This window comes from Aureobasidium subglaciale, assembly GCF_000721755.1.
Source record: "Aureobasidium subglaciale EXF-2481 unplaced genomic scaffold scaffold_36, whole genome shotgun sequence".
Classification (NCBI taxonomy): domain Eukaryota; kingdom Fungi; phylum Ascomycota; class Dothideomycetes; order Dothideales; family Saccotheciaceae; genus Aureobasidium; species Aureobasidium subglaciale.
Window position 1 is genome coordinate 91,296 of NW_013566959.1, and position 25,110 is coordinate 116,405.

The following is a 25,110-nucleotide window of genomic DNA, read 5'->3' on the forward strand; positions in this document are numbered from 1 at the left end:
TATGATTTAGAAATGAGCCAAGGAAATCAAGCCTTCTTTATAGACTTGTGTTGAGAGTCGGTGACATGGTGTGTTTCATCGGTCACCTCCGTCATTGTCGTCTCCTGCATATTCCTGATGGTCTCGAGTGCAGATCTCCGAGTGTAACGAGGACTTGCTTTCTCGAGCGTCGAAGTAGAGGAAGTCTGATTCGCCTAGTCGCAAGATCTACCTTCTGGAAAGAGGATAGTGGATGCGAAAGTCAAGCGCACGTGGAGAAATGGGAGGAAGATATCGGTTCCTTGCGGGCCGTCTCTGCGTCTTTCGGCCGCAACGAATCTTTCATCACGTAGCTAAGCTTCCAGCACGTACCTGCCGAGGCTATCTAATCTGAGACGCGCGAGACGCGCTCCTCGACTTGCAGTCGCTGTCTCTCATTGTCTCGTGAATATCGTTACCAGACACTGCTGTTATTTGCTGCAAAGCATAGAATTTTCTCAGCATGCGAGCTCACCATTGAGTTGCTGCACAAGGACGACCGCGGCGCATATGTGCGCAATACGCCCGATAGCGCCTTCCTGTTTTGTCATGATTAACCAGACTTCTATCTTGCAGTAGCGAGCTCATATAGCTTTTGATCAACATCGCATCTTATCGCAGTGTATTTCAAGCCTTCAAGGTCCCGCTCGCCTCTAATCTTCCGGAAGCTTACGTTTACGTTCTTTCGAGTCGGTGTACGATGCAGCTGCAACGCCTTCTCACGCTGGCTGCTGTGCTTCAAGGCGCATTGGCTGCTCATCGCTCGCGTCCGAAAAAGACACTGGAGGCAGCGTCTCTGTTCAAGGCTGCAGCGAACCCTCAATCTCCCTTGCCAATCATTCAGCTTTACAAGCCAGTATCGGCTCCACAATCGTCGTCATGTAATGTTCAGCAAACATTAATGGTGCACACGTTTGCCTCAAGCTATGGGGTACCCTACGTGGGTCAATACATACCACCAGGCTGTGATTTCAACAACGTAGTCATCGAATGGACTGTGACCAGTGCTGGCCGTCAATTCGACCGCCTGGCTGAAATGTATCTCGGCGACATTGAGGTATGGAGGACCAGCACGGCCGAGCCCACTGCTTCGGGCATCATCTTTCGTTATGAGAAGGATCTCAGCATGTACTTGAGTCTTTGGAAGTCGCCACAACAGCTCATATTCTCTTTAAACAACGTCTATGATAACATCTACACCGGAGCCTTCAACACTACTCTGAAAGCCATCTTCTCCTACAATCCAGCCAAGCCAGCTCACGCCGATCTCATCTTGCCAATCACACCTCAACTCGGGAGTGCTGGTCAGCCCAGTATTTTTACCCTGCCAGGAGACAGTGCAAGCGTTCAACAAACTCTTCCTCAAAACGTCAGCCATGCAACCGTCTCCATCGCGGCCACAGGCCAGAGTAACGAAGAGTTCTGGTACACAAACGTTCTGCAATCTGACATCAACGACTTTAACTCTACTGTTGGTTCTTTGCTTGGGTTCGGACCGTTCCGAGAGGTCCAGTTATTCATCGACGATATGATGGCAGGTGTGGCATGGCCATTCCCTATCGTCTTCGCCGGCGGTATAGCGCCGGGGTTCTGGCGTCCAGCCGTGGGTATAGATGCCTATGATCTGCGTGAGTATGAGATCGACATCACTCCATTTTTGCCATACCTTCTTGATGGAAAGTCGCACGCATTCAGTATCAGAGTCGTAGGCATGGATGATAACGGAGGTAACGGTGCGGCTACGCTGTCAACGAGCAGCATCAACAGCTACTGGTTGGTGTCGGGCAAAATTCTCCTGTTTTACGGAGAAGACAGCTACAATGGCACCCATGCTGCTCCGACTATCTCCACTTCACCCATCATCCAGGCCACCTCTAGAGTCGATCGTACTAGTAACGGTACCATCTCATCACTATCTTATAGCGTCTCAGCCAAGCGTTCCTTTTCCGTCAAATCTAGCTATGGCAGCTGGACTCAAAGCCTCGACTACAGTAACCAAGGGCTCGTTGGACAAGCGGGACTATTCACTTCAAACATACAGAGGACTGTGGGTAATCAAGCCGCAGTTGTCAATAGTGCACCGGGCTTCTCGAATACGCTCAGCTTCACTTACCCCATCACTGCCAATCTCACCTACAAATCAGCCGACTTCACACAGTTCAACACCTCTATCGACTACGGGCTCCAGATCTCATCTTCAGGTCGTCCAGACCTATCAACGTTCACTCTGGTCACTGGGCACATGGACCTTTCTGAAAGGCAATTCGGTGACGCGTTCTATTCGAATGTTCCTAATAACAGCTTCTCGTACGGGATAATGGACCGTAGGTTCCAGGAGCTGAGCTACGGTATTCCTTACTCAAGGCATATCAAAACTAACACCTGACCATTACCTATGACTCGTTGGAGTAATTTTGATGCCAAACCTTACAACGGCTGATGGCAGTGAGAGTTGACTATTCAACTTCATCATGCCTTCAACAAGCTACGTGTAGTAGAGCTGACTCAAAGGAGACATGAATAGGCTTAGCTATCAAAAGTCTAGCATACTTACTTATGAACACTTCCAGCTGCTTGCAAAACCAATCTTGCCATGTGTATATACCGGTTCGCTCGGATAGGGGCACAGTGGTCTCTGGCGGTAGACTCCCTTCTTTGGATCATCATCGTTGTACTTTGTAGCAACCAACTTCTCGGGAGCAGTACCATTCTCAACCCACCTCATCAAAGCAAGCAGACCATTATGCTGCGCATCCTCAAAACCGGGAACACCGTGACTGACGTTGGTCAAAGGCTGACTCGCACCTCCGATGAACCAAGGTGCTTCCTCGCTGCCCGAACAGTGACTCATGCCAGCGATGGGGAAGAAGCGGTAAAAGTCGTCCATCTCGATACCGTGAGGTGCGACAGAGGAAGCCACTTGACTGTAGAAGTATGTGCTTGATCTGAAAGGAATAACGGGGTCCGCCATACCGTGCCAGTGAATAACTTTACCGCCTCTCTTCTCGAAAGCGGAGATGTCGTAGTCGTCAGGAGAAGCATTGCCAGGATCAATGGCTTCGGAAAGACGGACGACGCTCTCATTGAAGGTGCTCCAGTCGTAGGGCTCGGTGGTGTTCAGCAGCAGGTGCTCGATCATGCCAGTACCCATTGGGTTCGGAATTGGGCTGTCACCGATATATGCAACAAGCGGTGTACCAAGCGAAGGGGCAGGGAAGATCAAGGTGCCGTCGAAGTAGGTCCAATCATGGAGGGCCTTATATAAGGTATCGAGCTGAGGACGAGTGATACAGGCGGAAGAGTTTGATGCTCCTTCACAGAGGAGGGTCAGAGGATTGAATACGCAGCCCTCAGGGTTCATGATGACCTTGTCAGTGACTCCGTCTTGAGGATCACATTGCTTGAGGATCTCATCATTGATGAAAGTAGCCAAAGCAGCGGAGATGTGGTGAGAAGAATTTTGAGGCAAGTTACCCAGGGTAGCTTGACTGGTGTAAATGCCTAGATGAGGGATCCACCATGCAGGTGCGCCGACGAAGAGACCATCGAAGGCTTCAGGAGATACTTGCATCTCCTTCAGTCCTTGACGACCACCAGTCGAGCAACCAGAGTAGTATGAGTACTTGTGAGTTTGGCCGTAGTATTCAGCAGAAAGTGCTTTACCGATAAGTACAGAGCCATGCATAGCACGCCAGCCCCAGTTCTCCAGTGATCCCTTGTTCAAGGCAAAGGTCGAGTCTAAAGGATTTGGGTTATCGTGACCAGTATCCTAATCCGATGTTAGCAATGGTCCCTCGGGAAAGTATTATGCATCCACCCACAGTTGTGATCGCCGAGAAACCATAGTGAGAGTACACTCCGAGATCTTGCCAATTGGTAAAGCCACCATATCCTCCATTTCCGGTAGTAATGATTCGGGAGTTCCAGTCGTTGGGAAGGTAGATGGCCATATTGTAGGACGAGTTGCCTGATGTTGGTACCCGGACACTCACAGCACATCCTTCGGGCAGTCCAGTAGCGTTGGCATTCGCGAAGGCATCTGTGAATGTACCTCCAGCTGCAACTTTCGTGACATAGTTGAAAGTTGAGTTAGATGGTATAATCTTTTGGAAGGCTGCTTGAGAGCAGTCCTTCGCTTCGGCCAGTAGAGGCAGAGCGAGGACGGCGAGTCCAAGGGTTTGAGACAGCATTGTCACTACTCAAAGTGGTTGTACTGAAAACCCCAATCGATCATGGAGATTGGCTGTACTTATAGTGATGGTCCCCCTGGGCAAACGGTTAAGTCCCGAGCGCCCACTGGCTTCGCTTGAGTTCGCTCGACTTCTCTAATTCTGACGGTATGCATCACTAGCAGTGTGTCATGCTGGAGCACCCCATTATGAGGTGCAGATCATGGAGGCGGCAAGCCCTTTCTGGGGAGGAATTGGGGTCGAACCGCGGGGTGATCAGCAAGAGATGCAGCACGCGGCAATTGAGCATGAAAACAACGGCACTCAATAGACCACCAGTAGCGACATCCATCTTCATAAACTTCTCTTGTCGAAATCATTGTGGTTAACTAAACACGCAATTTTGACAACCTCATACGTCGTGCGTGACAATTCGTGCCCTGTGTTAGGTGTGACCGCGGAAGGCCGGGCAGGAATCTCCCCGTGTGCGAAATACTGCCACACCCTCTCTTCCCCTAATGATCAAAGCAGGCAGCGGCGAGCTGTAGAAAGGCAGAGTTATATTCCGTCTCCGAAAACCTAGTGCGGGGAATCGACGATACGAATTATCTCGATGGCATCGTTGTAATTCAAGAAAGTATTGTGCTTTGAGACAGCTTCAGGTGCTTCAGGTGTGACGGTATTTCGCACACGGGGAGGAAGGAAGGATTCGCCAAGGCTCACCGAAGTTGTGAACGACGCGAAGACGCGTTATGCCAGCATAAAGCGCGTGGTTCAAAAGCAGGCTGCATGTCGAAAAAGGTCAGTAAAAAGTGCAACCGACTCTCGACGGACTCATGGCCCACGATCTTTACTGGTCAATGAAACACACATCTTTTCAGACAGGAGGATCCAATTGATCACACCCGGAAGACATCGACTTCGGATCACTATGAACCCGGTCTGGTTGGCATCTTTGATGCTTCATTTCGGAGATATGCCCGGCGTGTACAGTGAACGCATGCCCTATATTGTCGGGACACGCGTATGTGGGTCGTGAAATTCTGCTGCCTACAACACATGAAATGGCTATCTATATGAACAACTGCAGGGCATTAACTTCTCGACACGTCCGCGCAGCGCGTTCAGACCCTGCTCGACATGATGGACGATGTGTCATGGCTGCAGCCACCTCGACTGTCCGATCTCACGGCATTTGGTCTAATTTGCACGGTATGTTCTTGCACCATTAATTTGTACATGATATCTTACAACATCAGTGTCTGGTTCTATATGTTACTCACGTGGCCTGGGATGTGTTTTTCGGTCCACTGTCTCACATACCAGGACCCAAACTGTGGGCTGCCTCGTACATACCGAAAGCTCGTATGTTATGGACTGGCTCCGAAGCTAGAACCATGCAGCGATTACACGAGGAATACGGTTCTGTCGTCAGGATCGCACCTCGCGAGCTCAATTACTCAGATGCCGCAGCCTGGAAGGATATCTATGGCCATAAATACGGCGACAAAACAAGAACTTTCGAGAAAGACACCAAGCATTATGTTGGCAATCCAAACAAACCTAGAGACATCCTTACCGCGACTGGTGCAGTGCATATCCGTCACCGTCGGGTTCTCGCCAACAGTTTCTCAGATAAAGTATCTGCCCCAAGTCAGCCAGGAAGCGAGAGATTTTGTTTCTGACTTGCCACAGGCTCTGAGGGACCAAGAGCCGTTGCTGAAGCGATGGGCTGGCCTGATGGTTCTGAAACTCAAGGAAGTTGCGGTTTCTGGAGAAGCTGTAGACATTGTCGCATTTTACAACTTTACAACGTGAGTCGTGAACATACTCAACGACTGAAGCAACAGATACTGATAATCACAGCTTTGACATGATGTCGGATTTGACGTAAGATTGAGCATTTGCGAATTGTTCCTGACTTATAATTGATGATTCCAGATTTGGTGAACCACTGAATATGCTTGCAAGCTCCAAGTTCGTCAAATCATTGTTCCAAGAACAGTAACTTCGACAATGACTGACATGAATGTCCAGATATAATCCATGGGTCAGAACTATATTTGGAAGCATCAAGGCTATAACGAAGCTCATTGCGCTCAAACAATTCGCACTCGTGCCTTGGCTATTAGCAAACATTGTGCCTGAATCTGCTCGTAAGAAACAGAGGGAGCATGCAAAGTTCTCGACTGAGCGAGTTGATTTCGTCTGGCAAGGGACCCGGGGCGACCAGATCTTTGGACCGAAGTCCTGAAACGATCAGACGTCAAAGCCGGAGATGCTAAATCTGGCATGTCGCTCGGCGAGATGTATGCGAATGCTGCTATATTCATGCTTGGTGGCACTGAGACTACCGCGACGCTATTGTCTGGCTTGACATACTACCTCTTAATAAACCCGGATAAAATGGCCAAGCTGGTCGCCGAGATTCGTGGAACATTCGCATCCGAGAGCGATATCACTGTGGACGAGCTGGCGCGACTAACTTACCTGAAGGCCTGCATTGAAGAAGGTCTACGAATGTATCCACCAGTGCCCGGCAGTCTACCACGCAAGGTTCCTGAGGGCGGCGCGCTCGTCGCTGGGCAGTGGATCCCTGGGGATGTTACCGTGGCGATCAGTAACTGGACTATCAATCACAGTGCTATAAATTTCCGTCATCACGATAGATTCGTGCCGGAACGCTGGACGGGCGATTCAGAGTATGCATCCGACAATCGAGCCGCGTGTCAACCATTCAGTACTGGATCGAGGAACTGCATTGGCAAAAATTTGGCTTATCATGAGATGCGTCTACTGCTGTCTATGACGTTGTTCCACTTTGACCTCACTCTGGAGGAAGAAAGCAAGGACTGGTCTGATCAGAAGGTGTACTTACTTTGGGACAAGAAACCATTGATGGTGAGGCTCAAAGCTGTCAGATCATGAAACCCCGTGAAGAAGGAGCGCAAGCGGCAGAATTTAGCATTTTGTAATGTGTAACGTCACGTGGCTTATGAGTCACACAGTATTACTGTTCATGAAAGTCGTCGAAGCTGACGAAAGATCTCTTCCCCTGCTCTCACAAGGCGACAATCATCTTTCCGAGTAGCTAAGCTTTCAACGATAGGTCGATCAACCAACTTCCATCAGAGCTACAAGTCTACTTTCTTGATGCCTTCCGGGGCAACAGCCTCGAGTATACAGACCCTGATGACGTCAAGTCTTTGGCAGCGCTTTCCAGGTAAACAGATCCTGGCACGTTCTAGCCGAACCTTACTTGTACAGGAGCTATCACAAGCCGGACTCGGAAGGTTCGCAATACTCCTGTTAAAACTATAGATCTGATCAGGCTGAGTCTCTAGAAGCTTCGCTAAAGAAGCACCTACGCACGCTCATCAACCGACCAGATCTTGGTCGAACAGTGACGAGATTATCTATCGGCTCTTGTCAAGCTTCACGATTCTGTCATGGAGACCGGTGCGGACACGACTTAGAGGAACGGCACCTTTCAAGATTGCCATTCGACCCCGGAGTAAGTGCGAGCTGGCAATACCATAACGCACACCAAATTGCTTGGCTACCAGTCGACGGCACTCGTGTGCTCAACTTCGAGTCAAGTTTTTTGGAGACCGATGAGGATGCCAAGATAGGTCTGCTCATGTTGTCCACGCCAAATATCAAGGAACTGTACCTCTCAGATGTTCCCCCATGGACCAATTTCTTCTGGCCCCACTTTAATGGCCCAACTCTTGGACTGCAGGTCCAGCCTATGTCGCAGCTCAAAAAGCTCGTGCTGAGAAAATCACCCGCCACCAAAGATGTTATCAAGATGCTTTCCATACTTCCTAAGGTGGATCGATTTGCCATGACAGGTCTGTATAGCTATCCAAGAGCAACTGGGTCCCACCAGTCACCTACATGTCGAATGAAACACCTTCGTGTTGATCGCTGTGCAGCTGACTTCTGGCCAATTGAACAAGCATTGGAGAACTGTCATGGTCTCGAGCGACTGGGTTGGATTGTCGACGGCAAAAGCCTTGCTTACGAGAGATTTTCACTACAGATCCATCGTATCTTCTCACTGGCAGTGCGATCAAAATCCACTTTGCAATCCCTGTGGCTTGCTATACATGAAACTCAATATCTACCTTCTTGGTCATCCACTCCGACCACGGTCAGTTTCCGAGACTTTGGCATGTTGAATAATCTGCTCATCGAACACCGGCTACTCATCGGAGACCGAAGACACGATCTTGCATACCTACTACCATCAAATCTGGAGCGACTGAGTTTGATCCACTGCGACAATGGCGTCTTTGAAGAACTGGAAACACTCATCTCAGGCCGTGCGCTGCCGAGCCTCCGTAATATCCATCTTTCCTTTTCATCCTCCGCATACGAAGATGGAATGTGGTGGGTAGATGCGATGACACAATTAGGTAAGCGGTGTAAGGCAAGTGGTATCGCACTCGGGAGCGTTCAGCCTTTGGACGATTTCTGATGTTGTCTGTCAAGCTAAGTCTTCTTGTTGCAAGGTAAGAAGTTTCCGTTCTTTCCACTCTTCGGGCGGTATGAAAAATGTAAGGATTCGAAGTATTTAGAATTTTTTGGGACAGTATCTCAAAATTTCGGCGAGAAGCGGTGTTCACTTTCACAATAAGTTAATTGGTGAAGGCGCATTGCGAAAAGCCCAGTTGAGTACATGAGACGACTGAGGATGTTACTTCTGTGCATGCAGCGGTTGGCCGTTCCTGTCCGAAGATGGAGCAGGAGTGATGTCTTACAGAGTGAAGCGAAGGAGACCTTTCATCAGATTGGGTGAAGAGGCAGCAGCCGTCGATGGATACGTCTCATGCTGGACTGGGATGATGCAGGCAATTATTGTGCCATGTATCGAATATTATTTTGTCACTCCCTTTTCTCATCCCGCTTTTCAAATCGTTTTCCTGATATGAGGCTGTCAGAGCTAGTTTCGGCGACAAAGTAGTGGTCAGTGATGACTCGAACAGCGAAGCATTATACATTACAAAAGAGAGAATCAAGGTCACAACGGCACTCGATCTCATGCCATCAATCTTTACCAATGATTTGTCCCGGATATTATGTGTGCGCAATATCCTCATTTGCATGTCGTCTTGCCAGTGTCAAATCATAATTTTCTCGTACTCACTTGCTTGATCACCACCTTTACAGTCTATATCTCCCATCGGATTCCCAATCCTGGCGGGTTACAAGAAAGTCGATCACCATGTGATCTGCACGGTAGCCTTCGCTGATACGCATGATGAGCTACCGATTGGAGAAAGCAAGTTTAAATCTGAAACATGCTCTGTTACACCAACCTCTTTCTTGTAACACCGCTGTTCGAGTTACCGTCATGACATCTAGCGTGACCAACATACCAGCAAACAATTGGAGGAGTATCATTAGAGGTTGTCATAACAAGAGATCTATATACAAATGCCCAGCAAAAGCAAAATACCAAGATCTAAATCAAGAGCGTGAGCTTCCTTTGGTAAGAAGTAGAAAAAACGAGAAGGAAAAGAGTATCTGACAAAGTCCGGACTCTTTGGTGTTGGGGTTGCAGGCATCCGGGCCGCTTTGTTGTGGTGTTGTCGTACCAGCTTCGTATCGAGTGGAAGGGAATTGACGTATTTTTTTTTTGGGAAAGAAGTCGTGTAACAGTGCTGTGCTGTGCTTTCTATGCGATTGAAGCATATACGATAGCGGTGATGGTGCTGTTTGTGCATTGTTGGCAGCTCTCGGTTTTGGCTGAGCAGTCAATGTTGGCTGTTGTGATGTTTGCGTGGCTGAACTCTGTGACTCTGTTGTATGGGTATTCACCAACACTAGAACGAGCATTAGCCGACTGAGATTACAGTGAGAGAGAGGGTGATATCACGTACGAGTCGTCCTCATAGCTGTATTCCAGTTGCAAGGTGAACTCGTTCATGCCCTTATATGTGTCTTCCTTGAAGTTCCAGCCAACGCTGCTGTTTGCGCAAGGCCGCTATGTCTGTATTAGTAATCATTTGGGTAATCCTCATAGAATACGAATACTTACGTATTCGCCTTCAGGGAAAGGTCCTTCTGGCGCCCATTCACCGAAGCAGGTGGTTCGCATATCATGGGTATCTACCACAAAGCTCATGGTTGTGTTTGTTGTTAAGTGTCCAGGCGACATGGCAGCATGGACTTGAAGCTTCAGGATATCCATCCCATTCGACGACTTTCCAATGCGCGAGAATGTGGTGATGGGAACGGCATAGGCAAGAGGAGCAGCAGCGATAGCCGCGAGAGCACCCAATGATTGACGAAGCGTGAACATTATGATTTGATTCTAGGTTTGACGCGTGATGAAAAAGTCAAGAAAGATTATTATGATGAGTCGGGAAGAAAGAGCAAGCAAAGGAATGGAAGAGCAATAAACAGTAAGGAGTGTCAACAGACTTATAGGTATGTTGCAAAGAGACAGCCAAGTGAAACTCGGTTACCAATGCCTTGCTCAGGCGACGAACCACAAAGGCGAACTTGAAGCACGCAAACGTGCACGTAGCATCAGGCGAGAGAGTTCGCTGCCTTGTCAACTCACCCCATTACCAAGTGTCGTGGTTTGAAGCCTGAAGTGGTGAAGCACAAGAGCGATGATTGACAGGCACTACTGCCTTTTCGGACGGTAGTCTAGGGGTCCCGATCATCAAGCCCTTGTACAGGTGCCTATTTGTGGAGGTTTTACCTTTTCCTGTCGAGCAAGAGTTACTATTTAGGTGAGATATCCAGTTTCGGATCTGACCAGCAGGTGAGCTGTGTGTACTCTGCGTCGCCCCTCTGATTCGAGAGAGTGACGGTGATCGAGATATAACCATATTTTAGTGGCCTGTTTCAATGCACAGTATGCGTAAGAGTTCTCGCGAGGAAGGGATTGAATCTTGGCCTTTGCGACTCCCCCAGGACGACTTTCTCAGGTGCTGTTTGAGAGTTTGCGGGGTGTCAGAGAGTCGCTGGCCGACGTGATCTAGTGTTTCAAGTCTGGCTCTGGTATACGGACCGAGCCGAGTTCTTGAAATTGGACCTTGACGCATCTGATGGATAATGAGCATAATTCCGATATCCTTTTGGTGGTACTGCGCGCGTCAATCCCAAGCACCGTTCGATCCCGGCGCCGAGGAGACTATGTTTGTGCTATAGTGCTGTGCATTCAATGGAAATAGATCAGAACGTGGTGGGCGATGATGATTTGCAGGCTGATGATTGTCCCTTGTATGATCTTCGGTAGACCACGTTGATCTGCTTCCGTCGGATCATGTGGAGTTGATCTCCAGACGAGGCGTAGCTCTCGTTCGACAACTTGAGCAAGCAGGCTTCAGCGGAAAAGAGGATGTCTCTTCGAAAGCGGCATGTCGCATTAGTATAGGAGACATACTGTACTTGAGAATACCGTTGCAGAGAATGCTCAAGCCAACGAGCCAGCGGTGCGAGGGAGGCAGTTCCCCGACGGGTGGGACAAGGGACTCCACACTATTTTGAAAAGGCAATTTGCTCGTCTAAAATTAGGATTGTGGCTTCTTACACAGACTTGGGGTCGCAGATTTGGACAGACGAGACTACACTATTCTTGGTCGAGTAGGCCAAGAGGAGGGGGTAAGCTGTTGATCTGACTCTGTGTGAAGCTGTCTACCAGCCGCGAATGCACATCCTCATTCAAGTCTGACACGGCTCCTGCCATGCGGTCGCTGTCATGCCCAGGTAACATTGACTCGTATTCACTGTTCTACAGATACGCCCTTGGCCGAAAAACCAAGGCCGTCCCTACCGAGGGGGAATGCAGATGCTGGCACACGAGCAGGGGACGAGCGATATGCGCAATAGGCGCGTACCCAAAGCTGCTCGAGCAAGCGAATGTAAATCACCAAGGGCAGAGGGACGGGAGGGTTTATCGCGACAGGGGAACGCCTTGCAGCAGGGAGTGCATGAGTACAAGTCAAGCGCGGAGGCCGGAGTGGTTAGAGAACCAGTAGAGATGATTACGTGCTCGGAGAGAGATGAATGGCTTGATACTAGTGTTTGTCGCGCCAAGCAATGCAATTCGCATGGTGAGCCACAGAAAGGTAAAATGTCAGCTTGCAGAGGTCATCAGGCAGTCTATTCAGAGCAATGCTGTCAGACGCGCCGGGCCTTAGATTGTACTTGATGAGTGCAGCAGCCATTGAGCCGGAAGGGTAGTGGGCGTGCCGAGCGAGACTTGTTCTCAGAGAAGGAAAAAAAGAGAACGATCGACCTGCGTGCGAATCAGAGGAATTCTGTAACAGGAGGTGTCTTTTCTTGACTCCCAGTGTTCAGAGATAGGCTAGCTTGCCTTGGGTCTGTGGGCTGCAGCAACCCCTCGATTTGCTCAATCTCGGCGCGTGCGCTCCAGACCATCGGCTCATTCAGCGAACAGCAGCCCTTGGAGGGTGGAGCAGACTATTCAAATGCTATCCAAACTGCATTGGCAGAAAAGGTCGAATCGCAAATCTCAGCAGTCCTTTGAGGGTCACAACTTGTCGCCGCCACAGCCTTCGCCCGGTACGTGTGCCAGCCTATCAAGTTGTTCGTTGCTATAAAGGGCAGGCGAGCATCCTAGATATAAGAGGAGGATTGGAGGGGAAGAGAGAACTTCAGCTAATTGTGAGGCATGTCTACAGAGTTGAAACCTGAAAAGCCATCCGCCAATCCACCTTCTCGTCGACCAGGGTTTTTGTCACGAGTACGCAGCCAGCGCTTCTCTACGGTCAACGCGGCATCAGATCCAACATATCAGGGTGGGTCTCTATGGGAGTTGTTGCGAGAGCTGTTGCTGACACGACAGCAGAAGCGTCAAGCACACCAGTACCCAACAAGCGACACTCATACTACCAGCCTGCCCAGCCATTGTACGACACGGCCGAGGCTCAGCGTCCGGTATGAACAGCTCGCAGGTCATCAGGTGACGACTAACACAATTCCCATCAGAGATCATCAACTCCGGAGCATTTTGCACCACGTCCAGTACAGTCACGACCAGCAGTGCCAGCAGCGCCAGAATCGAGAGCTTCGAGTATTTATACTCAGGGTAATCCAGGTAACGCGTCACTTGGTGGGGAGAACCTGTCAGCCATCTGGAACCCGGGGCAATTGGTGCCAGACAGCAACAGCAGCATCACGGGTGAGCAGCTCAGTCGGACAGTGTCTGCTATGAGTGTCAACGGCACAGAGTCGCTGTCGTCGGAGTCGGGAGCGCCGCTGGACCGCTTCATGCAACGAAGGTTGCAGCGGCTAAACACCGAACAGGGTTTCCGCGAGCAGCGTCAAGCTTCGCAGTCGCAGGCCCAACACTCGAAATCGTCGTCGTTGGCTCAGGCCGATTTCCACACCCAACACCAACAAGCCCAACAGCAGCCACAACAACAATCTCTCCAACATCACTCTGACCAGCCGCTGCCATCCCGCATTCCTGCACAGGTCATCCCCAGCGTCCCGAATTCGACTGCAACCACGCCATCCTCGTCCTCCGCCTCGCCGCATTCGCATTCGCACTTCCGTCACGACACTCCGCAAAACCCGCAATACCAACCTCTGCGCAACTTTGCCAAACTTCACGACGACGGGCCAATTCAGCTGTCTACTTCGCCTAATACAGCTCCGCCGCGCCAGCCCTCGATGGCTTCGTCCAATCAGAGTCCCGCCCCTACCGCCAGAGACCCCTCCATCTTGTCGCAACAACAGGCACAACAATCAAAAGACGTCGGTCGCTCGACGCCCCAGCCTCAGGCCGAGGACTTGACCGAGGACCAAGTTCGACAATTGCTCAACGATCACAAGGAACTTCGTAAGACCCTCGACTCTTCTATGCACCCTCAAGCACGCGCTAACCGCTCCCCCCTGCAGGCGAAAAATACCAGAAGGTTAAGAAGTACTATTTCGAAAAGGAGGACCAGGTCAAGCAGTTGCAAAACAGTCTCGCCCACCAGAGGATTGCCCAATCTCGTACATCGCTCGACGACGGCGAGTATGCCACTCGCTTCAACCGCCTGGATGGCCTGATCGCACAATTGTCCTTCAGCATTAGGAAGAGCTGGAAGTCGGTGCCTGTATGGCTGACTCCTGCTGTCAACAAGGATGCCATCTCTATCGGCAAGCAAGAAATGACGGCGGTTGGAAGGGCTTTTGTTTCAAAATGGCTGGTGGAAGACGTCTTTGACCGTTACTTCCACCCGGACCTTGATCTAGCCCTGTCGACGCAGTTGAAGCAGATGCAGAACAACATTCGTCTCTTCGCGCCGCCTGCTTCAGTGCACGAGGACGAAGAATTTCTCACCTCCAAGGTCGTCAACTGGCGACTGACCACGCTAGAGGCCATGCAGGATATTCTACGATTGCCCGAGGCCCCCAAACACCGCTCCCACATGACGGATTTACTCAAGGCGCAGCTCCGCACTGCTCTGGAAGCGCACCTTGATAACCCACCCGTGTCTGATCTCGAGGGTGGCGTACATATGATCTGCGAGCTTGCCGTCGCAATGCTGGGTCACTTGCCGCAAGAAAGTCGCGATGTCACCATCGAGTATTTCCTACCGGGTTCTACGGTAAATACGGATATCATGAAGATCGAGTCCGGCATACCTGCATTGGCTACATCGATGGCTGACGAAAAGGCCGAACGAGGCAGCGTCAACAGCGAGTTGGCTGACTCGGGTGATCGAGCATCGACCGAGCAGGGCCGCAGACGCAACATGCTTAGTGCTTTGACCGGCCATAAGAAGGGTCATGCGGCACAAGGAAAGCTGAACGGCGGCAGCAGCACCAGCCTCGCAGGCAAAGAAGATCGCGTGCGTCTTGCAGTCGGTATCGCGGCTCACGTTAGGGAGCGTGGCATACTTGTCAAGGCTCCCGTCTTCACGGCCATGTGATGATGGTGGCCAGGAGCCGTTGTCATAGTCGAGCACCTGAGGTTATCAGAGCTCATTGTTTTCGTCGTTTCATTGTTTTCAGGCGAAGCGCGCCTTTGGAGATACCCTGCAGGTTAGATTGCAATACGAGGAGAGGTGGATTACGGTGCAGATGCTAGGAGTGAGAGAGAGAGGCAGCTTTTTAAGCAGTAGGTGCTTAGGGCCGAGATGGATGTAGCTGTAGAAAGGCGTGATAGTTTCGTATATCAGAAGAGTGGTCCACATGACAAGCGGTGTATTGCCAGAAGATACAAGACGTTGATCTCGAGAAGAGAGTTGATTGTGATCTTGACATTCAAATAGGAAGCGGCATGATCCGCGGAGGTTGGCCGGGGCAAGGACGGGGTTTGGCGCGCATGACGCTTGACGCTTGACGGAGCGCCGTGACGCCGTGAGCTCCTCCAACATCGGCATCCGCATCCGCATCCGGCCATCTCTCGACATCTCGGTCGGCTCGTGTCGTTGTTTTGTGCAAACCGACTCTATCGATTGCCAGCGAGTCTTCACTCGTTCTTCGCGCTCTTTCCTCTCTTCGCCTCCACTACGCACCTGGACATTCGCGCAGGGCGCCAAGGCAGCAACTGCCCAAGTCGCAAACGCGAACGAGCTCGACGGACTGCCACAGCATGATTTGAGAAGGCAACTCGAACCTCACGACCACCTCTCCTAGCAGACACAACGCGTTGACATGGCTGCCTCTCGCCAATACGGTGTCACACCTCCCGTGTCGACGGCCTTTCCTAGCGACCAAGATCTTGCACTCAGTGAAAGTCTTCTCGCCGAACTCAAGGAACAGAAGAGCTTCGAATCCACCGAAGACACCAACAAGCGAGTCGCCGTGCTCAACACGTTCCAGAAAGTCACCATCGAGTTTGTCAAGCACGTCGGCAGGATCAAGGGCTTCTCCGACAGCGTCTTGCAGAACGCAGGCGGCAAGGTCTTTACCTTTGGCAGTTACCGTCTCGGTGTCTACAGTCCAGGTGACTCCAACCAGCCTTGCAACTCTACTCTGCATTACTAACGTGATGCTGGACAGGCTCCGATATCGACACGCTCGTTGTCGCGCCCAAGCATGTCTCCCGCCAGGACTTCTTCGAATACTACCGTGGCATCCTAGAGTCCATGTCGCCGCCTGGCTCCATTGAAAAGTGCACCATGGTCCCCGAATCTCACGTCCCTATCATGAAGCTCGTCTACCAAAACATCGAGATCGATCTCATTTTCGCCCGCCTGCAGCTCAATTCCATCCCCCCGAACCTTGACTTGGAAGACAACAGCTTGCTCCGCGGTCTGGACGACGCCGACTTGCGTAGCGTCAACGGAACCAGAGTCACCGACGACGTCCTGCGTCTCGTGCCTCATGAGAAGACTTTCCGTCACGCCCTTCGTTGCATCAAGCTCTGGGCCCAGCGCCGCGCCATCTACGGCAACATCGTCGGCTTCCCTGGAGGAATCGCCTATGCCATCATGGTTGCTCGCATCGCCCAGCTGTATCCCAATGGCTCCGGCTCGCTGCTTGTTGCTCGCTTCTTTCAGCTGTTCAGAGAGTGGAAATGGCCCATGCCCGTCATGCTCAAGAACATCGAGTCTGGCCCCCTGGGCAACATGGTCAAGATTTGGAATCCGAAGATCTACTCTGTCGACGAACGTCATCTCATGCCCCTCATCACCCCGGCCTACCCTTCCATGTGCGCCACTCACAATATCACAAAGTCTACCCTAAACGTCATCACTGCCGAGCTTCGACGCGGACACCGACTTTGCGAGGAAATCTTCATTGAGAAATCCGGCAAGACCTGGAAACATCTTTTCGAGGGTCACAGCTTCTTCACAAAAGACTTCAAGTACTATCTCAGCGTTGTGTCGGGCAGTCTCAATGAAGAAGCTCAAGGCGATTGGAAGGGTTTGGTTCAATCAAAGGTCAGAAGACTGATCGGAAGCATCGAGCAGTCTCAGCCCAATGTCTCCTACGCACGTCCCTTTACCAAGGGCTATGAGCGCATGCACCGCGTCAAGAACGATGAAGAAAAGGATCAGGTCATGCAAGGTAGTACAAAGTATCAGGTCTCCAAGACCGAGACTGTTGAAGAAGCACAAAACGTCAAGCAGCTGTCTGCTGAGCAGACCTCCGCCGACAACATCGACGATGCTGTGGCCAAGAACGACAAGCCAGATGAGAAAGAGAACGGTATGACTAACATCTGGACTACGACCTACTATGTAGGGATTGAACTGGTTCCAGGTACGTTGCCCTGGGCGAGCGACCCTCATTCGTTGCTGACAAGTTTTTACAGGAGCAACTTCTCTGGACATATCTCATCCCGTACAAGACTTTAGGCACCAATGTACGCAAGCTACACAATACAACGAGGACGTCAACTCGATCCGCGTCATTGTTGTCAAGAGGTTGGTCTTTGTTCATTGTTCTTACATTCCACATATCTGACTTGTTTCCAAGCTACGATCTGCCCGATGACGTCTTCAAGCCTGGCGAGCAACGTCCCGTCAAGGCGAAGAAGGCAAAGGCCGCCAAAGCTAATGGCACCAAGAAGCGAAATGCTGGCGAAGCAAACCTGGACGTACGTATACAACCACGACATCGACAGAAGAACGTGCCGGCCGAATCATGATGAGCAGTGTCACCTTTACTTCTATTCATCTACTGCCTATTTCTTTGTGTTTGGCTACTGACGAGACACTTGACATGTAGGAAAACGGCGATGCACAAAATGCATCTAAGCGCAGACAATCTGGCGTCACCAATGGCCAGGGTGCTTCGAATGGCGTCAAGGCTTGATCGCTCATTACGGTACGGCGAGACCCAATTCACATTGCTCTTAGGCAGTCAAATCGCTCTGGCATGCACAAGAATGCAAGTCGGGTTTGGTGGGTAGTCTGACTGCTTCGCTAGACAAGGGCACTGACTTCAATAGCCCAAGCATCTTTCTTGCAGCCCTGCTGCCACTCTAACAATAAAAGGAGAAGAAAAATGACAACATCAAAAAGGGCCCTTGTGGCAAAGGTTTGTGTGGCGTTTTTGTCGCCTTTGCTGTCTTTCTTCGACCAGATCACGACGGTGTGAGGAAGAAGCATGTATAGCGCAAACTGCAAGTATGCCCAAAGGAAAACCACCAACAAAAAAAACAGGGACAGGTTCACTCGACAAGAGCTCAAGGGGTTGCTCACACAAAGGTCGGCGCATGGAGTCAATAGGTAGAACACCTTCCATTGACAAGAAGCTCTTTCACATTCGCATTGTCTGCACGGCGTCACAAAGGGTCTATGGGGAGTTTCATACCGAAGGGCAGCAAAACTGGCAATGGAAATTCAAGAAGGAAAAGGCAGAAACAGGTCAAGTAGAAGAAAACAAGGAAAATGGTGGGAAAGGCGAGATAGCTTCTTTTGTTCTTTTCTGATCACACAACGAGAATCGAGACATAATATTTTGGGGACCTCCGGGACCTCGCTGACAAGACTTCTTTTTTTTTTAACCTGTTTCCAAGGAGCTGAAGTCGATGTGAGAAATGTAAACGGCTAGACATTTTTGAAGATGTTCAGCCTTGGCTGAAAGGTGTCAATCAATGTACAATGGCAAATGACAGTAGTAGAAAGTGGAGATGGAGTTTCTCTAGTCTAGGGACAATTTTTTCGGGATTATGGAGAGAATATGGAGAGGTAGAGGAGGCTTGTGGACGAGTGTAGTTTTTTTCCCAGAAGGAGTCAATGGTACAGTACACTAATTAGCCACTGCTCTCTGGTAAGGATGGCATGGAGATAAAGGAGATATTTTTTTCTTCTTTTTGGCGCTCCGTGCGATCAATGATTCATGAACATTTCACAAAAGACGGGCGGCAAAAAAGAAGGCCGGTTTCAGATATAGAGAGTGGATGGCAAAAGTTTTAGCGGATATTATTGTATAGCTGTAGGAAGCCGAAAGTCAAGAGACACGGCAGAGGTTGTTTTTGTATGCGAGTGGTTCATTTGCCGCAGACTTGGGCTTGGTGGTGGTAGGTGGTAGGTGGTTGCACAGAGAAAAGTCTGGGATGTGAGATTTGCATTGTGCATGTGTCCTTTGCTATGGCGAAGGGAAGTTGTGCAAGAAATACCGTGACATTTGTGGCAAAGGAAGAGAGAGAGGGGAGTGAAAAAGAAAAACATGAAATGCTTTCTGGATTGGCTTCTCAGCCGCAAGCCTCTTTTGTATATGGACAACGGAAGCGATGTAAAAGTCGCGTCTTGACTCGTAACCGGGGAGGTGCAACAGCAGTAAGATGATATCCAAGTCACGCGCTCAAAGGACAATCGGATAAGGACAGATGAGCGTTTGTCAAGAAAAAAGGGGGATTTGCTTGAGATCTTGTTATGCGCGGATCATTCGTTCATGTAACTAGATTGATCTGTCATGTCATGTCCAGTGTGCAGGGAAAGAGACAATCAAGCAAATGCGACAGAAGAAACAAAGTTCAGGTATCTCTCCCAAAGCGGTGACCCGCACTTTTGGGGGATCTCCATTTGACCATTTCACAAAAAAGGGAACAGCACGAAGAGCAAAGACCTGACATTTCTGGGAGGACATGAGTCGGGTCCACGGTTGAGGAGAACATGATGGACATGAGTCGGGTCCACGGTTGAGGAGAACATGATGGACATGTAGGAGAAGAAATATCGACAAAATGGTACATCACAATCTCACGTTCGGCCTTTCTCCATAGCTGGTTGTGAGGAGTTTGTCTCTCTCAGAATTGGGAACAAGAAAGGTAAGTTTTGGACCCCCTCTTTGGCGCGTCCGGGGGCCGCATGTTCCAGGTGTCTGTTGGCAGCGGGTCAGCGCTTGCGGCAAGTTGGGTCGCAAAGTAGACATGGACTCGGTGATGATATCAGACAGGTGGATTAGACGTGTCTGCATTGCTTATTAAGAAGAGGCTGGTAGCATCAGGCGGGCAGTCGTTATGTTTCAGCGGACGTTGTTGTCAAGTGCCTTGGCCGACTTGTCACTAAAGTTACGAAGCGCCTGGTCTACACGCCGCCATCTCTTTCTGGGTCGCATCTTGGAACCAAGCACACGTTCTTTCCCCCTTCCGCCGCACTCTGCAGTTTGCACACCCCGTCGCTTCGCCCCTGCCCAATTTTCTTGCTTTTCGCGCGTGCCTTTGCCTTCGCGTGCCTGCCTGCCTGTGCCTGTCTGTGCCTGCCTCTTTGTCGCGGGGCATATGAAGAGTGCGCGGTGTTAGGACAGATGCCTTCGCGCTTCCGCAACCTCGTGGGCTCGAAACGGAAAGCGTCTGGAAACAGCCTGACCCAGAGCCCGAGCAACAACTCGCTCTCCACAAACAACCACTCGTCCTTGCAGTCGTCGTCGCCCGCCCCCAACAACGCGAGCAACGCGACCCAATCGCCGCCCCAGCCCGCCAGCGAACGCAATTCCACCCAGTCCAACACGAACAACTCGCTGCTCCAGCAACAGCAGGCCGGCGCCTCGACCACCTCGCTCGCCATGAACCCGCATCAGCACCCCTCGCAGCAGCACGGCTCGCCCCAGCCGGGCCAGCAGCCTCTGGGTCGTCCGCCGTCGTACCAGTATGTCAACCAGGCCGGTCAGCAACAGCAGCAATTGCAGCCCCAGCAGCAGCAGCAGCAGCAGCAACAACAACAACAGCAACAAATGGCTGGTCGCCCGACGAGCCCCATGCCTCCCCCGCCAATCAACACGCAGAACCCATACGGTCACCTCCCTCCCCACGCGCCGCAGCACATGTACGGTCAGCAAGCCGTGTCAGGCCCACCCGGCTATCCCATGCAAGCGCCGCCGCCTCAGCAACAGTATGGAGGCTACGTGCCACAGCAATCCATGGTAGGCGGTCAAAGTTTCTACAATAGAGGATACGCTCCTGATGCCATGAACCAGCGGAGCAAAGCCCAACTCATAGTCGGTATCGACTTTGTAAGTACACGTCTGCTACACATCAATGACTTGCGCGTGCTGACCACGACGCGCTCCAGGGTACGACGTTTTCCGGTGTCGCCTTTGCCTTTGCGACAAACACCGAAGCAAAAGAAGACATCATTGTCGAATGGCCCGGTGCTGGTACTCAGACAAAGCAAAAGGTGGGTTTGGACAACTGTCTGAGACGACCATGATCAATTGCTGAGCCATTTCGCGTACAGATCCCGACAGTGCTCTACTACGACCAACATCAACAAGTGGTGGGATGGGGTGCTGACATTGCTGACGCGCTCGCGCCCACCGGCTACCCCAAGCCTGGTGTGCAAAAGGTCGAGTGGTTCAAGCTTCAACTGATGATGAGCGGAAACACATACATCGATCCCATCAACCTGCCTCCACTTCCCCCAGGCAAGAGCGAAGTCGATGTCGCCGCCGACTACCTGTTCAAGCTGCGCCAGGCTATGCGCAGCTATCTTCTGAAGACTCTGGGTGAGGTCTTTACCCGCGAAGAGCGCAACATCCGCTACTTCCTGACCGTCCCTGCCATCTGGAACGACGCCGGTAAGGCTGCCACCCGTGCTGCCGCCATCCAAGCTGGTTTCCTCCGCGATGAGAACGACAACCGCCTCACCCTCGTCACCGAACCCGAAGCCGCCGCCATGTTCTGCTCCAAGACCGGTCTCCTCAACCTAAAGATCCACGACGCCGTCTTGATCGTAGACTGCGGAGGAGGTACCGTAGATCTTATTGCATACGAAGTAGAAGAAGAGCATCCCTTTACCGTGGCCGAGTGTACTGCTGGTTCTGGTGATTCTTGTGGTTCAACAGCTTTGAATCGCAACTTTTCCAACATCTTGAGGGCAAAGATTCGTAAGATGAAGCTTCCCGATGGTTCAAAGACAGCCGGCCGTGTCTATGCAAAGTGTATCATGGACTTTGAGAACAGAATCAAGGCCGACTTCCGCAACAATGGGCAGAAGTGGGCTGTCGATGTCGGTATCGAGGCCGAATTCCCCGAAGCTGGTATCGAGGAAGGCTACATGACCTTCACCAATGAAGAGATCCTGCAATGCTTCGAGCCAGTTGTTAATCGCATTCTGGAGCTCGTCAGAAACCAGATCATCGCCATTCAAGCTCAGAATCGTGCATTACAGGTCGGTCGAGCATCATCTGACACGGACAGAACTCGAGCTAACTTGTCACAGAATGTTCTTGTCGTCGGTGGATTCGGTTCATCCGAATATCTCTTCCAACAGATCAAGCTCCATGTTCCTCCACAATTCCAGACAAAGGTCGTTCGTCCCATGGACTCGGTCGCCGCTATCGTCAAGGGTGCCGTCACTGCTGGTATCACCGAGCGCGTCGTCACATCCCGTGTCGCTCGTAGACATTACCTCATGGCCACCCTCCAGCCCTTCAAGGAAGGTCACCACCCCGAGCAATACCGGGTACCCAGCTTGGACGGCAAGGATCGTTGCAAGTATACGAGACAAATTTTCGTGCAGAAGGGCCAGCGCGTCAAGACTGGCGAGCCGGTCAAGGTTTCATTCTTCCGTCAAGTCGCACCTGGCGCTACCCTCATGTACGAGGATGTCTTGTACGCCTGCGATGAGGACGTCTGCCCAGAATATACAAAGGATCCTCGTAAGTCGTTGTCGCACTCTACCTCGCAACACAACAAGCTGACCATCACACAGGCATCAAAGAAGTCGTGACCCTCACCTCTGATCTTAGCCGCAAGAACCTTGAAAAGGACTTTGAACGCATGGACACACCACAAGGCACATTCTACCGCGTCTACTTTGACATTTACCTCACCCTCGACGGAACAGAATTCAATGCCGAGTTGGTATGTCAAGGCGAGGTCATGGGACGTTGTTCGGCCAGGTTCAGATGATTGCGATGCTCCTTTTTTTCCATTTCGTCTACTTTTTGGCAACAGATTTTGTCTCTACTTGTTTAAACTGCCCCCCGGCTTTATTATTGTTCAATACCCACCCTTTTCAAAGATGGAAGAAACGGCCCAAGTCACACACCACATACAAGAAGAAAAAACACACACAAATACCAGCGAGAATGCGAAATCAAACGGATAAGAAATGAATTCAAAGACCGACGACCAAACAGAGGGAGAGATCCAGCGCGGAGTTGTGTTTTTCTTGTCTTTTTCTACATCATTTCTGGAATCAAGAAGGAATGGGGGGGCCTTTTTGGATCTTTCTTTGCAGTCTTTGTTTTGTTTTGTTTTTTCTCGTATTTCTGTATCATGCCATTAAGCAGAAATCTCTTGATAAATCTATAATATCTATTTTTTTTTATTTTTTTTGGCCACATCCATTTGTCTACTTCTTTTTCTCTTTTTTCGATCTACAGACTTATATTGCCCCTAGCCTTTTTCTTTCGGCCTGGATTCCTTTAAAGCAGAGCGGGATGGTTATATTGTTCTATACTAACGAGATGCTTATACCTAATCATCTGTATTCATCCTTCTCTTATGCCTAAAGAATTTAAGGGTAGTCACGTCTCGTTTATAGATGAATAGAGCAGTGTCTAAGACGTATAGATGTGAATTAGAGGGTTAGCGATAATAGTTCTACATACTGCTTTCTAACCTCTAATACTAACTATAAGTGTTTTTAGTGGCCTTTTATATCTATGCAGTGCATTCAGTCATCGATATCCTCGTCGTAGTATTGTCGATATTACCATTAATACAGTGGTTAGGGTATCCCTCCTAGCTATAGTTTTCGGAACACGTACAGAGCGGATGTTAAATGGCATAGAATAAGTAGAATATTAGCATATGCCACCGGTTTTAAGTAGAATATTCCACTCTAGTAGCATAGAATAGAATCGCTAATTCTAGTAGAATATTCCACCATTCTACCTCTTAATCTAGCTAATGTCGATAGTTAAATGGTAGTAAGCTCGAAGCTAGCGCGTGCAGCGTTTAGGCATAGCGGATACCGTAGAAAAGCTCGCTATTACGCGTGTTTTGATCGGAAGCTAATATAAGGCCTCTGATTAGCTAGATCTTATCTCGGAGATTAGATCTAGCGCTCTTACTAGCTAGCTAAGGCTTTAGCTACGCGATCTCTCACGCGTCCTTTTCGACGCGTATTAATTACTCCCTCTTCTTACATTTAACACCCTATCTACCACTCTTTTAACTACTTCTTACTAAATATTAGAGCTAAGCTCTTAGCTATTTTCCTGCCTTAGTTAGCACACTATATTACACTTAACTCGACCTTTATATTATGTATTCGCCTACTAGTATATAGTTATAAAGCTAATTAAACTCTCGAACTCCTTAAGGCTAGCTACTACGCGCCTCTATATAGAGCACTCTCTTTAAATTCGCCTCTAACACTCTAAAGGAGAGGGCCTACCTTCCTAATCTAGGCTTAGTAGATCGTACGTACAGTTTTCTTATTAGAGATAATAACTATAAGAGCGACGCTAGCGCCTCTAATATTAATCAGCCGTTACTTCCTCCTTCGAAGCGATAGCGACTAACACCGTCTACCTTAAGTAATATCGTTAATAAGTCTGACGCGACACTAATATAAGCTCGTTAAAGGGCTACTTCTACCCGTAGCGACTCTAAAGAGCTCTAGTCTTATACTAGAGCTCGCCGTTATAGTAAGCGCGACCGTAAGCGTAAGAAGAAGATCTGGTACTACTTCTATAGTAAGAAAGACTGTCCTCGTAACTACTCTACTACTAATTACGATAACATTAGATCGCACTTAATAAATAAATATAGCTAGAGGCAAGTAACTAGTACACTTCTAAGGATCTTAGTAATAGTAACATCCTCTTAGTCCCGTACTATTACTAATATCGATAAAGCTCGCTTAAATAGACGTCTAATTAACTTAATTACCTTAAGTAATATCCCCTTCCGTATTACTAGTAATAAACAGCTTTATACTCTACTCGATAAGGTGCTTCCTAGTACGTCTAACCTCCTAATTAAGACTTATTATACTATTATAAAATATATAAAGAAGGAGCATAACTTCTA

At 49.9% G+C, this 25,110-nt stretch overlaps 9 protein-coding genes across 9 annotated transcripts; 7 read left to right on the top strand and 2 right to left on the bottom strand.

Moving 5' to 3' along the window:
* Window positions 1–718: 718 nt before the first annotated feature.
* Window positions 719–2,404, top strand: AUEXF2481DRAFT_102588 (uncharacterized protein; the record flags this gene model as incomplete). The annotated part of the gene is made up of 1 exon (XM_013483886.1): window positions 719–2,404. The coding sequence occupies one exon, from the start codon at window positions 719–721 to the stop codon at window positions 2,402–2,404; it is 1,686 nt and encodes a 561-aa protein (XP_013339340.1).
* Window positions 2,405–2,572: 168 nt separating this feature from the next.
* AUEXF2481DRAFT_70805 (uncharacterized protein) lies at window positions 2,573–4,208 on the bottom strand (the record flags this gene model as incomplete). Its single annotated transcript, XM_013483871.1, has 2 exons — window positions 2,573–3,787; window positions 3,840–4,208. 2 exons carry the CDS (start codon window positions 4,206–4,208, stop codon window positions 2,573–2,575), a joined length of 1,584 nt encoding a protein of 527 aa, XP_013339325.1.
* A 1,122-nt stretch (window positions 4,209–5,330) lies between these two features.
* AUEXF2481DRAFT_9105 (uncharacterized protein) lies at window positions 5,331–7,115 on the top strand (the record flags this gene model as incomplete). Its single annotated transcript, XM_013483828.1, has 7 exons — window positions 5,331–5,399; window positions 5,447–5,827; window positions 5,883–6,001; window positions 6,054–6,077; window positions 6,129–6,164; window positions 6,225–6,343; window positions 6,451–7,115. 7 exons carry the CDS (start codon window positions 5,331–5,333, stop codon window positions 7,113–7,115), a joined length of 1,413 nt encoding a protein of 470 aa, XP_013339282.1.
* Window positions 7,116–7,444: 329 nt separating this feature from the next.
* Window positions 7,445–8,857, top strand: AUEXF2481DRAFT_528444 (uncharacterized protein). The gene is made up of 3 exons (XM_013483887.1): window positions 7,445–7,480; window positions 7,535–8,608; window positions 8,685–8,857. Exons 2-3 carry the CDS (start codon window positions 7,828–7,830, stop codon window positions 8,768–8,770), a joined length of 867 nt encoding a protein of 288 aa, XP_013339341.1. The 5' UTR covers window positions 7,445–7,480; window positions 7,535–7,827; the 3' UTR covers window positions 8,771–8,857.
* A 1,013-nt stretch (window positions 8,858–9,870) lies between these two features.
* AUEXF2481DRAFT_33629 (uncharacterized protein) lies at window positions 9,871–10,497 on the bottom strand (the record flags this gene model as incomplete). Its single annotated transcript, XM_013483842.1, has 3 exons — window positions 9,871–10,018; window positions 10,076–10,179; window positions 10,234–10,497. 3 exons carry the CDS (start codon window positions 10,495–10,497, stop codon window positions 9,871–9,873), a joined length of 516 nt encoding a protein of 171 aa, XP_013339296.1.
* A 2,139-nt stretch (window positions 10,498–12,636) lies between these two features.
* On the top strand, window positions 12,637–13,237 carry AUEXF2481DRAFT_44732 (uncharacterized protein). The gene is made up of 3 exons (XM_013483851.1): window positions 12,637–12,734; window positions 12,854–12,970; window positions 13,021–13,237. The coding sequence occupies exons 1-3, from the start codon at window positions 12,641–12,643 to the stop codon at window positions 13,113–13,115; spliced, it is 306 nt and encodes a 101-aa protein (XP_013339305.1). The 5' UTR covers window positions 12,637–12,640; the 3' UTR covers window positions 13,116–13,237.
* A 145-nt stretch (window positions 13,238–13,382) lies between these two features.
* On the top strand, window positions 13,383–15,097 carry AUEXF2481DRAFT_48554 (uncharacterized protein; the record flags this gene model as incomplete). The annotated part of the gene is made up of 2 exons (XM_013483860.1): window positions 13,383–14,016; window positions 14,076–15,097. 2 exons carry the CDS (start codon window positions 13,383–13,385, stop codon window positions 15,095–15,097), a joined length of 1,656 nt encoding a protein of 551 aa, XP_013339314.1.
* Window positions 15,098–15,539: 442 nt separating this feature from the next.
* On the top strand, window positions 15,540–18,156 carry AUEXF2481DRAFT_44733 (uncharacterized protein). The gene is made up of 6 exons (XM_013483852.1): window positions 15,540–16,116; window positions 16,173–17,378; window positions 17,431–17,542; window positions 17,595–17,715; window positions 17,847–18,022; window positions 18,070–18,156. Exons 1-5 carry the CDS (start codon window positions 15,825–15,827, stop codon window positions 17,931–17,933), a joined length of 1,818 nt encoding a protein of 605 aa, XP_013339306.1. The 5' UTR covers window positions 15,540–15,824; the 3' UTR covers window positions 17,934–18,022; window positions 18,070–18,156.
* A 2,876-nt stretch (window positions 18,157–21,032) lies between these two features.
* On the top strand, window positions 21,033–22,977 carry AUEXF2481DRAFT_70819 (uncharacterized protein; the record flags this gene model as incomplete). The annotated part of the gene is made up of 5 exons (XM_013483873.1): window positions 21,033–21,077; window positions 21,137–21,241; window positions 21,302–22,234; window positions 22,286–22,724; window positions 22,778–22,977. The coding sequence occupies 5 exons, from the start codon at window positions 21,033–21,035 to the stop codon at window positions 22,975–22,977; spliced, it is 1,722 nt and encodes a 573-aa protein (XP_013339327.1).
* Window positions 22,978–25,110: the final 2,133 nt, after the last annotated feature.